Source organism: Delphinus delphis, chromosome 2 (assembly GCF_949987515.2).
Source record: "Delphinus delphis chromosome 2, mDelDel1.2, whole genome shotgun sequence".
Taxonomy (NCBI): Eukaryota; Metazoa; Chordata; class Mammalia; order Artiodactyla; family Delphinidae; genus Delphinus; species Delphinus delphis.
This window is the reverse complement of record NC_082684.1, coordinates 173,871,607-173,887,033: the sequence shown is the minus strand read 5'-3', so window position 1 is coordinate 173,887,033 and position 15,427 is coordinate 173,871,607. Positions and strand designations below refer to the sequence as shown.

Genomic DNA, 15,427 nt, shown 5'->3' with positions numbered 1-15,427 from the left:
TGTACATGTCAGTATCATTTCCAAAGCCCAGCAGGTTTTTACACACAACAAGTATTCAACAGAATGAACAGAAGAGAATCATATTCAATCACAATTTGTCGATCATGTCACGTCGCGCATGTTTCCAGCATCTCACCAAGTTACTGTTCAGGGCGATCCACACAGGTTCATTCAGCGTCTGCATCTGCATCCACGCAAACGCATTACTATAGGGATCTAGAATGCTAGCGATCAGGGAAGTGTGAAGCTTGCAATAGTCATCTGCTTCATGCCACTGCAGCTTTAATTTCATGAGTGAGTAGCTACTTTCGCCATATTTAATAAAGCCATCTGTTGGAATTGTTGTTGGAGAACTAGGCAAGGAAGGGTCTGGAATCAAAAATTATTTCCATTAATATTAAACATTACCTGAGCGCCATCTGTACATGACTTCTGTACCTCACACATCCTAAAAAGAATCTGAACAGCACAATTCAAACTGTCAGGGGTTAAACATATTTTCATGAGCCATTTCACACCAGAACACAAAGTTCTATTTTTTAACCAGTATGCCTGACTGAATTAAGTCATTTCCAAATGCTATTTAGAATATTAAGGTAAATACACGATCAAGTTTCTAACCTATAAAACCAAAAAGACTTGCAAATACTATGAGATCTAGTATCTGGATGAAAGACACGCCACAGTTTAATCTCATAAATTAAAGAACATCTATCATCCTGTCAACACGAATCTTTTTTTTTTTTCCATCTTGGTCAAATTTTAAGGTCAAGAACAGTCTTCCTCTCCTTCCCTTCCCCCACCCGACTCTGTTCCATTCCACCCATGAATTTGCATCTATTTGTATCTATTTGACTTCACCTGTGAATCCTGTACCTTCAAGAAACTGGTTTATGGTCTGGAATGAAGCCATATAACAGTTTCCACTTCATTTAACCTTGATCTCAGGATCAAGCTTTAATCTTATGATGATTTCCCATGTGAGCCCCATATCTTATCCAAACTGAAGCCTTCGCAAGCTGGTGTCACTCTGGCTTTCTGATCTTTCCTCCTCAATCTCTCAGCATGCGTTTCTAATAACGACTCTAGACCCACCCATACTTTGGGCCACTTACTGTCAAGACCCCAAAAAATCTTGTTTCTGGGCGCCTTAGCTGATGCCTTAGGGCAGAACAGAGGTCAGCGGATGACAGCCAGAGGGTGAAATCTGGCCTGTTGTCTGTTTTTGTAGCCCGTGAGTTTTTAAATGGTTGGGGAAAAAAAAACAATGAAAAATATTTTGTGACATGTAAACAATACATGAAATTCCAATTTGTGTCCATAAATAAAGTTTCAGTGGAACTCGGCCACGCTCATTTGTTTACATACTGTCTATGATTGTCTGCGATCACAGCAGAGTTGAGTCATTGCAACAAAAACTTCATGGTCTACAAAGCCTGCAATATTTATAATCTGTCTCTTACAGAAAAAGGTTGCCAACCCCTGGTCTAGGGCTTTAGATGTCCCTGCCTACTGATGTTGTCTTGGCCAATTCTCCAACCTGTTCCACTGCATACCAACCCAACCCACCATGTGCCCTCTTCTGCCACTCCAAGAATGCCAAACTTTCTTTTGAAGCATCTGGTAAGGCAACAATTTTAATTCAGCAAGGAGGGCAGCCTCCCCTTTCTTCTGCTGTTGCTGCCACCGTGTGTTGATAGAAGAGCATTAAACCAAGAGACCCAGCCCCGGATCCTTACACGTTACAGCCAGTAGGAAGTAAACAGTCTCATCGTTTCCCAGCTTGGAGAGAGCTGGGTTTGTCTTAACAACATGGGAAAAGTTCTGGACTGCTAAAAGTGCCCAATGGAGCTTGAGAGAAAGCTTTAAGAAGCTTCGCCAAAGGCTATACGCAGCCAGGAAATTAGCTCATTTATCCAATTAGCTTGTTTATTAAAACACTCATAGAAAAAATTATAAGGAAAAAACTAAATCACTGAGAGGTTACTTTCAGGTGGTTAGATTATGGGTCATCTTTTCTCTTTCTGCTTTTCTGTATTTTCTAAAATTTCATCAAGGGATTGTTCTTAAGTGTTTTATATTCATATGTGTTCATTCACGTTTTTATTTAGGTATCTTTATATATTTACATGAATTCATATATATTCATTCATACATACTCATATATATGAATAAAAGCAACCCTGTTTTACTTTTTATTTATTTAATTTTATCCTTTTGGCCGCGCTGCACAGATTGCGGGATCTTAATTCCCCAACCAGGGATCAAACCCAGGCCCCAGCAGTGAAAGCCCTGAGTCCTAAACACTGGGCCACCAGGGACTTCCTGAAAACAACACTGTTTTAAAAAAATACTGAACACACATTCTTTGTTGAAATTTTAGAAAATATAGAAAAGCATAAAAATGAGAAAAAAATTACTTAGAATCTAACCACATCAATATCTTAGTGTTTCCTCATAATTGTTATATATAGAGATATATAGATGTATAGACATATTATATATAATATAAATGCAAATATATATACATAGAGAGAGAGCGTTAGAAAGAGACAGTTTTTGATAAATGAAGAAAAATACAGTAGTACAGTGAAGGAACGAAAGGTCTTAATCCCACGATGCAAACACATCCATTATTCCTATTTTGATGCATTTCCATCGCCTTCTTGTTCTTTTTTTTTAAGGGGGTTCAAAGTGTTTTTTGCGTCATCAGTAGTCTACAAAATTTCATATTCTGCCTTTTTCACGTTAACACTGTCGACCTTTCCTGAAACCCAAGTCATTAAAAATTGTCAAAATATCTTTTGTTGGCAGTAAATATTCTATCCCTTGTGTTTACAGGAAGAAGAAAAAGAAGATTTTAAACAAGTTTAGGAACCATCATTCCCTCCTGGAAGGGGACTCCCCTCTTTCCCCAAAGTGTGGAAGCACAGATGCGTTACCAGTGGCCTAAGATTCTGGTGCTCGAAGGGTGTAGCAGAGAGAGAAAAGCGGCATGGCCTGGACCTTCTTTTGGATCAATAGGAGGTTAGAATTCCTGCAGGACTTTGCAATCACCTGAAAATATCTTCAGTGATTTTCAGTCATTGTCAGAAATTGATATCAGTTCCCTGATTCCCCAGAAAGTATAGAAAAATTTGTTAGATCCGGGAGATCAAGCAGCTTCTAATTCAAGCTCCTCTGAGAGCTCTGCTCAGGGTGACAGCAACCCACCTCAACTTCAACCCTCATCTCTAATCTTTTATTTTCTGAACCTCTTCTTATGTAGCCAAATGTTTCTATTCTAATTTCACTCGAAACTAAAATGCACACGACCATAATCTTGATTCTTGGTCGATATCCACATATCTGTTTTATTTTCTTTGCACCATAGTTAGGCTTCCTAAGATGAAAAAAGGACCACAAATAAAACATCTACATTTTTAGAGACACAGAATATATAACAAGTAATGAGGCATATAGGGTGTTTGGGGGCAACGGTTCTCAAATTACACAAATTGAAGTGAGGTATCCCTGCTCTGACATTTTTTACTTTTAAGGTAGAGGTAAGCAAGCAGCCCAAATTTCTAACAAGATTAGAAAAAGTTTCAACCTCTAGTTTAACCTGTGCAAACTTTCTGGTAATGGATGAGGGGGCGCATTCATGAATAAATTACGGAAAATATCCTTTTTGTCTGTCACAGCCATCCATGGATGAAAGTGAGAATCAAATAAACATGTTGATGGGGACTTCCCTGGCGGTCCAGTGATTAAGACTCCGTGCTTCCACTGCAGGGGGCGCAGGTTCGATCCTTCATCGGGGAACTAATATTCCACATGCCACACGGCACGGACAAAAAAAAATTTTTAATTATTTAATTAAAAAAATTTTTAAAAAACAACGTGTTGATGTGCAAGGGAAGGGTCACTTTTTTAAAACAAAACTTAATTTTTTTAGAGCAGTTTAAGGCGCACAGCAAAATTGAGAAGAATGTCACTTTTTAAAAAGTATGGAAAAACCCCACCCCTTCCAGCCCAGCGTGGTCCGGTAGGACTTACCGGGAGGTGTTCGGCATATATAACCTCGCTTACTGTCACAGGTGTCATCCATCCATTTTCCTGCGTCCCTTGACTTCCCTCCGATAATAAGAACACAGTCAGCCTGTATATTCATGGAGAAGAAAAAAAAAAAGCCAAATGTGGATGGATAATTATTTAAACCAATTCATTAATAAGCAAAAAAAAAAAATCCTTTATCCCTAAACTCCAACTTTAAGGATAGTCCTAATTCATCTACAGCATGTTTAATTCATCCCTACTTTCCATGCTACTGGCCAATTTTCACGCAGATCCCTCACTGAACCCTTGCTATTTTAATTGAAAATTAAGCAGAGTTGGATAAACTTTGGAGCTGGTTCTGAGAAACGCTGCTGTCAGAAATCTCATTAATTCCCTGAAAGCTACCACAGCTTTCACCAGGGCCAGAGACCTCTTCTCAGCCTCCAGCCTCATTATCCCATGAGCCTCAACTATCAGGAACCCCTAACCGTACATTTCAAAGATCCTCTGCTCATTCCCATCCCCCTTCTTAGCTATTCTTATCTTTCATTATCCTGGCTCAGCATCTCTGCTCTAAACCAGGAAACCTACACAGAACAAGGATGTTTCCACTACACAATGCACATGAACATTTCTCTCCCACTCTCTTTATCAAACTATATTTAATCCTCTTCATTTTATAAGTCCTGAAATTGTAACAACACAATATATGTGTTTTGATTCCAGTTTTGTGGAATACAAACTTTATATTTTTACACACACTAAGAAAAAAATCTAGGAATAAAACAAACAAAACAGTGTTGTTGTTTTTTTCCTGGAAGGTGAGTTTACAGATTTTGTTTGTTTCTGTTGTTTCTCCTTTTCATTATGTTCTAAAAACAAAAAAACTTGTGCAACATTGAATTTTTTTAAATGAAATTTACCACTCATCCAGGAAATCTTTCTAAGCAAACCCTATCTCACTCCAGTCTACTTTTCAGCCCTCATTTACGTAATAAGGATTGAAAGAATTTCTCCCCCGAAAGTCACTTACCCACAACCAGAATATATCTACCCTACACGGAGCTACCAAATTAATTATCATAAAGATGCCATCTTGATGAGATTGTTTTTCTGCTCAAAACCTTTTTTTTTTTTTTTTTTTTTGCTGCCTATCTGACAAAGTCCAAACTCTTTCCCAGGGCATCTAAATTTCTCTGAATTCTGCTTTCCACGTTCTAAAGTTGATGCCTATTTCTTTTCTGCATGACACTCCTACTATATTTAAAGCTCTTTACTTCCGCCCAAACCCATCTTGTGCCTTTTTCTTAAAGACTTTATTCACCTTTCCCACTTAACACAACCTTCTCCAGCCTCTTGCCATGATTCCCTAATCATGATGTTTTAAACTTCTTGGGAAGAAGACCCACATTCTTCTTCACATGCCTTCTTTCCATCAAATGAAGAGCTCCACAGATATGTGCTGCCTGATTAGATCACTACATCCCACGGTAAGTTTCCTTCCTCCTAACTACTATCATGCTTTATAGCTGATCTTCTCATTACACACTTTCATTTTGTTCCTCTCGTCTTTCTTGTAGAAGACTTGGGGTCTAGCTTAGGTGTAAGCTTCTTCAAGGTAGAATAAAATCTTATGTGCCTTCATGGATTCCACAATGCCTAGTATGGTGTTTAACACTGATTAGTCAGCTTCAATGATGTAAGATTAAAAACAGGGAAATAAAGAAGCAATTGTCATGTACCACAATGTTCATTGAAGCTCTATTTACAACAGCCAGGACATGGAAGCAACCTAAGTGTCCATCAACAGATGAATGGATAAAGAAGATGTGGCACATATATACAATGGAATATTATTCAGCCAGAAAAAGAAATATAATTGATCTATATGTAGTGAGGTGGATGGACCTAGAGTCTGTCATACAGAGTGAAGTAAGTCAGAAAAAGAAAGACAAATACACTATGCTAACACATATATATGGAATCTAAAAAAAAGAAATGGTCATGAAGAACCTAGGGGCAGGACAGGAATAAAGACAGACGTAGAGAATGGACTTGAGGATATTGGGAGGGGGAAGGGTAAGCTGGGACGAAGTGAGAGAATGGCACTGACATATATACACTACCAAACGTAAAACAGATAGCTAGTGGGAAGCAGCCGCATAGCACAGGGAGACCAGCTAGGTGCTTTGGGACCACCTAGAGGGGTGGGATAGGGAGGGTGGGAGGGAGACGCAAGAGGGAGGGGATATGGGAATGTATGTATATGTATAGCTGATTCACTTTGTTATGCAGCAGAAACTAACACACCCTTGTAAAGCAATTATACTCCAATAAGGATGTTAAAAAATAAATAATTTAAAAAAATTTTTTAATTTTTTTAAAAAAGAAGCAATCGTCTGTGTCTTAGGTTAATACACTTAGCAGAGTGTGTGACACATAGTTAACACTCTGCAAACAGTAGCTCAATCATGATGATGACGACGACGATGATAACTTCAGAAGCAGTAGGAGCTTGCAGAACTACACCCCAAATACTACAACACTTTCAAGAGTTTAGGGGTAGCTGATGCAAAGAACATTGCTAACTCTGGGTTCAAGCGTACATGCTGACGGCAGCCTGGGCCCATACTGGAGCTGGCTTTCCCTATTCTTGCTACCATCACCGTCTATGTCCTCCCGCCCCCAACCAAAGATGAAGAGTTCTTAACTGAATGTATACCCCTTCCTTCAAGGCTGGCTCAGTCTGAAACAGTTAAAATGTGCAAGAATGAATCGGATCAAAGAGTACTCTGGCAGAATTTTTCACAGATTAACCACTAATACGTCGACCTGAAGCAAACCGACAGTGTATGGAGAGGTGACGGAAAGCGATATTTACATCTTCATAAGAAAGACTACTCCTTCTCCCACCAGGGTAACCTTTCCCCCAGTTTGTGTAATGCACTCCTCGGCCATCCGTCCAAAGGAACGTGTGCTCTGAATTGACATCATTCAGCCCAGTCCAGGTGTGAAAAGTGGAGTTTTTCATATGATACGTAAGGAATGCTGAAAGACAGTTTCACAAGATCATTGTGAACTTTGAGGGGAAAGACTCCAATATCAAAAATACTCAGAATACATTAATTTATAAATACCGAGCATGTGATCGATGTCTTTATTATCATTTAAAAGCACTTACCATGAAAACAAACACATTCTAACCTGAGCAGCATGTTATCACGTCAACTTTGGACTTTGTTTCTCGTAAGAAAAGTCTAGGTTTCATCTGGGTCACTGCAGAGAGTTGTATAGGTTGTGCCCTAAAGGACCCTGGGGCGCTGGGGCCGGGGAGGCTGAAATCCACCTTATGCCCCACCCTCCGTTTTGTACACCCAGATCGGGGTTATGGCTGCCTACCGTCCTGCACGAAGAGGTACATTTTTCTAATTCACGCATGGTCATCCTGTACTAGTTAGCATGTGTCCTGTTTCTATAAATAAGATAACCTGATTATACTGGGTTGACCAAAAAGTTCGCTCGGGTTCTTCTAAAATGGATTAAAGACCTAAATGTAAGGCCAGACGCTATCAAACTCTTAGAGGAAAACATAGGCAGGACACTCTATGACATAAATCACAGCAAGATCCTTTTTGACCTACCTCCTAGAAGAATGGAAATAAAAACAAAAATAAACAAATGGGACCTAATGAAACTTCAAAGCTTTTGCACAGCAAAGGAAACCATAAACAAGACCAAAAGACAACCCTCAGAATGGGAGATAATATTTGCAAATGAAGCAACTGACAAAGGATTAATTTCCAAAATATACAAGCAGCTCATGCAGCTCAATATCAAAAAAAACAAACAACCCAATCCAAAAGTGGGCAGAAGACCTAAATAGACATTTCTCCAAAGAAGATATACAGATTGCCAACAAACCCATGAAAGAATGCTCAACATCATTAATCATTAGAAAAATGCAAATCAAAACTACAATGAGATATCATCTCACACCAGTCAGAATGGCCATCATCAAAAAATCTAGAAACAATAAATGCTGGAGAGGGTGTGGAGAAAAGGGAACCCTCTTGCACTGTTGATGGGAATGTAAATTGATACAGTCACTATGGAGAACAGTATGGAGGTCCCTTAAAAAACTAAAAATAGAACTACCATACGACCCAGCAATCCCACTACTGGGCATATACCCTGAGAAAACCATAATTCAAAAAGAGTCATGTACCAAAATGTTCATTGCAGCTCTATTTACAATAGCCAGGACATGGAAGCAACCTAAGTGCCCATCATCGGATGAATGCATAAAGAAGATGTGGCACATATATACAATGGAATATTACTCAGCCATAAAAAGAAACGAAATTGAGATATTTGTAGTGAGGTGGATGGACCTAGAGTCTGTCATACAGAGTGAAGTAAGTCAGAAAAAGAAAGACAAATACCGTATGCTAATACATATATATGGAATCTAAGAAAAAAAAAGGTCATGAAGAACCTAGGGGTAAGACAGGAATAAAGATACAGACCTACCAGAGAATGGACTTGAGGATATGGGGAGGGGGAAGGGTGAGGTGGGACGAAGTGAGAGAGAGGCATGGACATATATACACTACCAAACGTAAAGTAGATGGCTAGTGGGAAGCAGCCGCATAGCACAGGGAGATCAGCTCGGTGCTTTGTGACCACCTGGAGGGGTGGGATGGGGAGGGTGGGAGGGAGGGAGACACAAGATGGAAGAGATACAGGAACAAATGTATATGTATAACTGATTCACTTTGTTATAAAGCAGAAACTAACACACCATTGTAAAGCAATTATACTCCAATAAAGATGTAAAAAAAAAAAAAGAAACGAAGACCCAACACATCCATAAATAAATAAATAAATAAAATTTAAAAATAAATAAATAAAATAAAAAAGTAAAAAAAAAAGATGTGGCACATATATACAATGGAATATTACTCAGCCATAAAAAGAAACAAAATTGAATTATCTGTAGCGAGGTGGATGGACCTAGGGTCTGTCATACAGAGTGAAGTGAGTCAGAAAGAGAAAGACAAATACCATATGCTAACACATATATATGGAATCTAAGAAAAAAAATGTCATGAAGAACCTAGGGGTAAGACAGCAATAAAGACACAGAGCTACTAAAGAATGGACTTGACGATATGGGGAGGAGGAAGGGTAAGCTGTGACAAAGTGAGAGAGCGGCATGGACATATATACACTACCAAACGTAAAATAGATAGCTAGTGGGAAGCAGCCGCATAGCACAGGGAGATCAGCTCGGTGCTTTGTGACCACCTAGAAGGTGGGATAGGGAGGGTGGGAGGGAGGGAGATGCAAGAGGGAGGGGATATGGGAACATATGTATATGTATAACTGATTTACTTTGTTATGCAGCAGAAACTAACACACCATTGTAAAGCAATTATACTGCAATAAAGATGTTTTTTTTTTTTAAAAAAAAGGCATGGAGATTAAAAAAAAAAGGATGTTATGGAAAAACCCGAACGAACTTTTTGGCCAACATAATAATAACTAGGGGCCAAAGAGAGCTCTTAACCTTAAAAAGTTCTGAAAATAGAAACTATTTGTCAAAACGAAAAAGCATTAGGCTGTCAAATGATCACCACCTTGGACTGACAAACCGAAAGAGCTACCCAAATGGAACTCCTCCAGGACAGCCAGTTCCTAAGGGGTCAGCAGCCATCCACACCCACTGCGCATGCTTGGACCCAGGGGGCATCCCGGTGCTAAGTGCTCACATCACTGGGAGAGAAATTCAGAGAAAGCAGGACAAATATGGCCTCTTGCCTCTTTATCAATTCTGTGGCAGACAGGATGGTGGCAAATATCCAGAAACTCTAAGAGGCTTAAATATACATGTTCCCCATCCCTTCTCCAGCAGCCCATCCCCATGCCTGCCACACCATGGCAGCCACCTTCTGAGGCCAGCAACCTCACCTGCCAGGAGCTGTGGACACCAAGGACACTAGATGGGACCGAGTAAATGAGCACGGACTCTACGGGACAATTTCCAAACTCTGCTTAAACATGACTCCTGAATGCAAATAGGAAACCAAATGACTAAGCACTTGGGTTACTAATAGAAAATGTAAAGTAGAAAGAAGGCCACAGAGATCATCTGTTTATTCATGAACAAACAGTTCCACAGAAGGGTCATTGCTACAGGCTTACTCTTCAGCAGAGTAACAGACGCCACGACACTGCTCAGAGATTTGCTTATTTCTCTATTAACTCAAAGTAAAAAAAAAAAAAGAAAAGAAATTTCTTATAATATTTTTCAGAAAGAAAAGAGCATGGGTAGATATTTACTTTGGTTTTTTTTATTTCCTAAATAAGATCATAACTCTTGCCTTATCCCCAACTTGAAATGAAACGTGGAAAAGCTCTACCTGCCAATATTTCTACACTGACTTGTTTTCTGCCAAGAACCACAAAAAGAATTCAACAGCGTGTGCCTGTGTTGCCAGGAATAATGTTAGTTTATCTGAAAATTGTTCCCTTCTGCACATCTCTACGACCCAGGTTCTAATTTTGTTATGGCAAGAATCAGCTCTTTGTGGTTAAGAGAGGGAATCAATTATTGTGTTTCTCTGCTGGGTAGCTAAGCCCAGAATGTGGTAGACCAGTTAGAGAAATGTGAGTGTTATATTCCTGAATTTTTTTTATTGTGTGCTATGGTTTGACACTTTTCTTTCAGTGTCTGGCAAGCTGCTGAACTTGTCAAAGGTTCTCAGTGAAAGCCTGGTTGATTTACTGAAGAATGTGTTCCAAGAAAGCACATGGTAGCATTTATGGAGTGAAACTAACACTTAGGAGAGCGCCACACAGCGTTCCAAGGTCTCTCTTCTTTCTTATCTTTTTTGAGGTATATCATTTTTTCCAATAAATGATTTTGGAAGTCAAAGAACCTCTGAACCAAACGGGAACTTAGAAATCATCCAGTCTACATCTTTCCCCAACGACAGCTCCTAAATTCCTACACACAACAAATATGCATTGGGCATCTTCCATGCTACATACCAGTCAACACATGTGACTCTGCAGCACCCATTTCAGTACCTTCCAACAAAAGCATTTTCACAGCCCTTTACAAGAACTCACGAAGCATCCCATCCAATTCGTTCTAATTGTTAGAATAACCTCCTAATTTTGAGCCTACGTTTGTTTCCCTGTAACTGCCACTCATGGGTTCTAAGTCTTCCTTCTTTAGTGGGACGATCCTTCAAAGTTCACATCCTCTTTTCCAGGCTGTGAAACCTAGTGTCTTTCAAACCGTCCTCACTCGCTGCTGGCTGTGGTTTCCAAACCTTCATCAGTTTAGCTGCTGTCATCTGAAAGGCCCGCAGTTGGTCACCATCATTTTTAAAGTAACTAATTTAACCTAATATCTACTTCCAGTAAGGTGGCCCCAAAAAGACCATGTGAAAGGGGTCAAGTACCTTTCTCTTGACCACAGTATAATGAATTTTACAATCTGTTGTATGTAAGTGGTGTGTTTTTTCATCCTGTTCTTCAAAGCTCTGGCTTATCCTTACGTTTTATCAAATTTTTTTTCCTCAATTTGTTCAAAGTTCATATTGAAAAATTAGTTTTATTGCATTATAAATTCTATATCAAGTGACTAGAAGAGCAGTAAATGGAAAATGAGCAATTTCTAATTTTATTCCTGGAACTACTCTTCTTCTTTGACTCTTTGGTGAAAAAACTGGTTTGGCAGAAACAGATGGAATTGAAGCTGGAAGACCCAGTTTGATTCCCAGTCCTACCCCTTGCCCTGTAAGCTCCCTGATCTAAGGGTCCCTGAGCACATTTCCTCATTCACAAGGGACTAATGATTCCTGCTTCATAGACTTGTTAGGGAAATGGAAAGGCAACTTACATGTAAAACGCTCAGCATAAGGCCTACAGCTAATAAAATAGCTCCCAACATGTGCTTGTTTTCCCTTCCTAGTCTTTACTCTGGAACACCAAAAATTCATTTACTATAAGCAACATTCTACCATTTTAGGGGAAAAAGTTACATATTTATGTTCATCATCGACTGTAAAACGGCCCACACACCTTGCTCTTTTTCATTGTGTATGGACACCAGATTTCCTCCAAATCCTATGCAAGCTTTTCGTGCCTCTTGCCAATTTTTTCTTTCTTCTTCAACAAATCCAAAGATTTTGAAACACTCGGATGGAAGGAGAAAAAAATCATAGGGATTAGATAAAGATAACAGTATTTGCTCTAAAGAAATCAAAATGATCCATGAAGATTAGAGCTAAATATACATTTGCTCACAACTAAATAGAAATGCAAAAAATTGTTAGTTTTAGGGCTTCCGTGGTGGTGCAGTGGTTGGGAGTCCGCCTGCCGATGCAGGGGACAGGGGTTCGTGCCCCGGTCCGGGAGGATCCCGCATGCCGCGGAGCGGCTGGGCCCGTGAGCCATGGCCGCTGAGCCTGAGCGTCCGGAGCCTGTGCTCCTCAGCGGGAGAGGCCACAACAGTGAGAGGCCCACGTACCGCAAAAAAAAAAAAAAAAAAAAGGAAAAAAAAATTGTTAGTTTTATTACCCATCAGCTTTCTTTGCAAAGTTTTTTCTCTCTTGGGACAAAGGGCACGACTATTTGGGTAATACCGTCAAGTCTACTATCAATTCCCACAGAGAATTTAACATGGAATTTCCACATGTTCTTGCCTAAAATTTTTAAAGTGATGAGCCAAGCAAACATTAACTGGAAGCTGAAAGATTTGCATTGCTACTCTCCACACTAGTCAGTGACGTGACTACAACTAAGTTTTCTTAGTACCTTGTAATTATAAAAATTCCAACCTTCCTTACAACCTCCTGGGACCGAGGGTGTGGTAGGGAGAGCCGTGGCATTGATACTACTGTTATGGCGTTGACAAATGAAGGCATTTGGAGAACCACAGTTAATGTCATTCCAGAACCCTGACAAAGAACAGAATAGTTAAATTAGATTTACATGCTTAAAAACAGTGTTTTTAAAAAAACTTTTTTAAAAACACTTTTTTTAAAAAAAACACCTTTGTATTGAAGTACAGTTGATTTACAATGTTGTGTTAGTTTTGGGTGTAAAGCACAGTGACTCAGTTATATATATCAAATTCTTTTCCATTATAGGTTATTACAAGATATTGAATACAGTTTTCTGTGCCATACAGTAGGTCCTTGTGGTTTATCTATTTTATATATAGGAGTTAAAAACACTTTTTAAAATGTGTTTAGTTTATAATAGCCAAGACATGGAAGCAACCGAAATGTCCATCAACAGAGGAATGGATAAAGGAGTTGTGGTACATGTATACAATGGAATATTGCTCAGCCATGAAAAAGAATAAAATAATGCCATTTGCAGCAACCTGGGTGGACCTAGAGACTGTCAAACTGAGTAAAATAAGTCCGGGAGAGAAAGAGAAATATCATATGATACTGCTTATATGCAGAATCTAAAAAAAAAATGATACAAATGAACTTATTTACAAAACAGAGATGGACTCACAGACTTAGAAAATGAACTTATGGTTACCGGGGTGGGGGGGGGGGGAAGGGGGAGGGGGATAGTTAGGGAGTTTGGTATTGACATGTATACACTGCTGCATTTAAAATAAATAACCAACAGGGGAAAAAAAGATAATAAAAAGCTTACCCCCCAAAAAAATAAATAAATTTTAAAAATGTGTTTATATTTTATAAGGATTCTCAAAAATGGTTTATGCTACAAACATCATTTTTACACAAGAGAGAAGAAAGATCTATGTGATACCCTTTTGCGCTTTCACTTAAACCAGTAATAGTTCAACTTTATAGAGAGTTTACTATGAGCAAAGCACATACTAGATGTTGCAGGTTATTATCTAAATAGCCAGTAATTGCTAATAATAATAATCTAATAAACTTTATATACAAAGCATTTGCTTAGTGTTTTAGATGTATGATCTCAATCTTCTCAACAACTGATACATTCTGTTATTATTCCCATTTTACAGATAAAGACATAAAGGAGATAGATAAACATTCTGGATACTTTCCTCATTCAGAACATGAAAACATGTTTCATAAAATGAGAAGTGAGCAGATTGTATCATTTAATTAGAGTAAATGTTAAGCATCCATTCTCCTTACAAACTGAACAGTTATGTTGCTAAAATCAGAATTCTCCTTGATTCTCTCTCCTTTTCCTGTCTGATTTAAGCACACAACTTGCTACTTTTAGCCTAAGGACGTAGCAAATGACACGTCACACCACAAGGCAGATTCAAGAAGATTGTGATCTTATCTACCTGAATTTGAATACATGGTGACACAGTTTTCATCATCATTTGCAAAATTGGGTTCCCCTGTGGCCCAAGCCACATAATCCACTTTGCTTCCGTCCATCCAACTGGAAAAGAAAATTCAGCCGTTTAGCAAAAATCCAATCAGAAGAGTTGGCTACAGCCTAGTGGTGGGAACAGGCAAGTCAATCAAGATGAAGACAGCACAGCATCCGAAGCAAAGAGAAGAGAGGTTTCTAGAGAGAGCAGCAGGAAACCCCCACAGGTCATGGGTGCTCCCCCGGGGAACTGAGGTCTCCTGTAGTAACTGGATGCCTGGCTCGTCTGCTTTCTTTTCCCTCCCTGGAAGAAGTACTTTTATTCTTGATGTGAGAGAAGAAATGGAGATCCCAGTTACCCTGGAAGTGCACCAGAAGTAAACATCCTCCCATAGGACTTCTTAGGCATGAGTCCCACAAAACAAAACCACCCACAGACAGACGGAGAATACAGAGTTTCTCACTGGGCCTCTTCTCTGATTTTCATGTTTACTCTGGTTTCCCCTAAGGTAGGTGAGCCAATACTCATTTCCATAAATTATGGAAATTCGGGGGCCGTTGGTGAGCTGGAAGGACACCAGGAGATCACCGAATCCGACCCTCTCATTTGGAGGATGGTTAAAACGGATGCTTGTCCAAAGGAGCATCACACACTTCTGATCTTTAAAAATAATGAGAGTGAGTTTGGGTCTTTCTTGCCAAAAACGGCAATAGCAGTCACATGGAACATATGTGGTTAATACATCTACGCAGGAGCCAGGAAGACAAACTTGCTCTTCAAACTTAGAAGAACGTGGGTACTGATGAACAAGGAAAGAAACTCCCCAAAATGTACTAATTTCCTCCCTCCTGCAGCTCTTGCTGGTCCCTGAACCGAATGAAAAACAGTATAGTCATTCCTTTGAAGGGAAAGCATTTCAGGCAGTTGAAAGAATACTTCAAAAGCAGTGCTCCGAAAGCAGGAAGAGGTGCAACACGAAAGGCCCCTTTGGTTCTAGGCACCAAGGACCGTCCAAATGGGAATAATTTTTCA

At 39.4% G+C, this 15,427-nt stretch overlaps 1 protein-coding gene across 3 annotated transcripts in view; it reads right to left on the bottom strand.

Moving 5' to 3' along the window:
• Positions 1-15,427, bottom strand: part of MRC1 (mannose receptor C-type 1) — a 110,277-nt gene that overhangs the window by 30,908 nt on the left and 63,942 nt on the right. For all 3 annotated transcript variants that reach the window (XM_060006316.1, XM_060006315.1, XM_060006317.1), the window contains exons 19-24: positions 14,363-14,463; positions 12,868-13,010; positions 12,133-12,247; positions 6,920-7,086; positions 4,039-4,141; positions 137-369 (exon numbers count right to left, since the gene is read on the bottom strand). In XM_060006316.1, the coding sequence (XP_059862299.1) occupies positions 137-369; positions 4,039-4,141; positions 6,920-7,086; positions 12,133-12,247; positions 12,868-13,010; positions 14,363-14,463 (862 nt within the window). The remainder of the gene's footprint in view (positions 1-136; positions 370-4,038; positions 4,142-6,919; positions 7,087-12,132; positions 12,248-12,867; positions 13,011-14,362; positions 14,464-15,427) is intronic.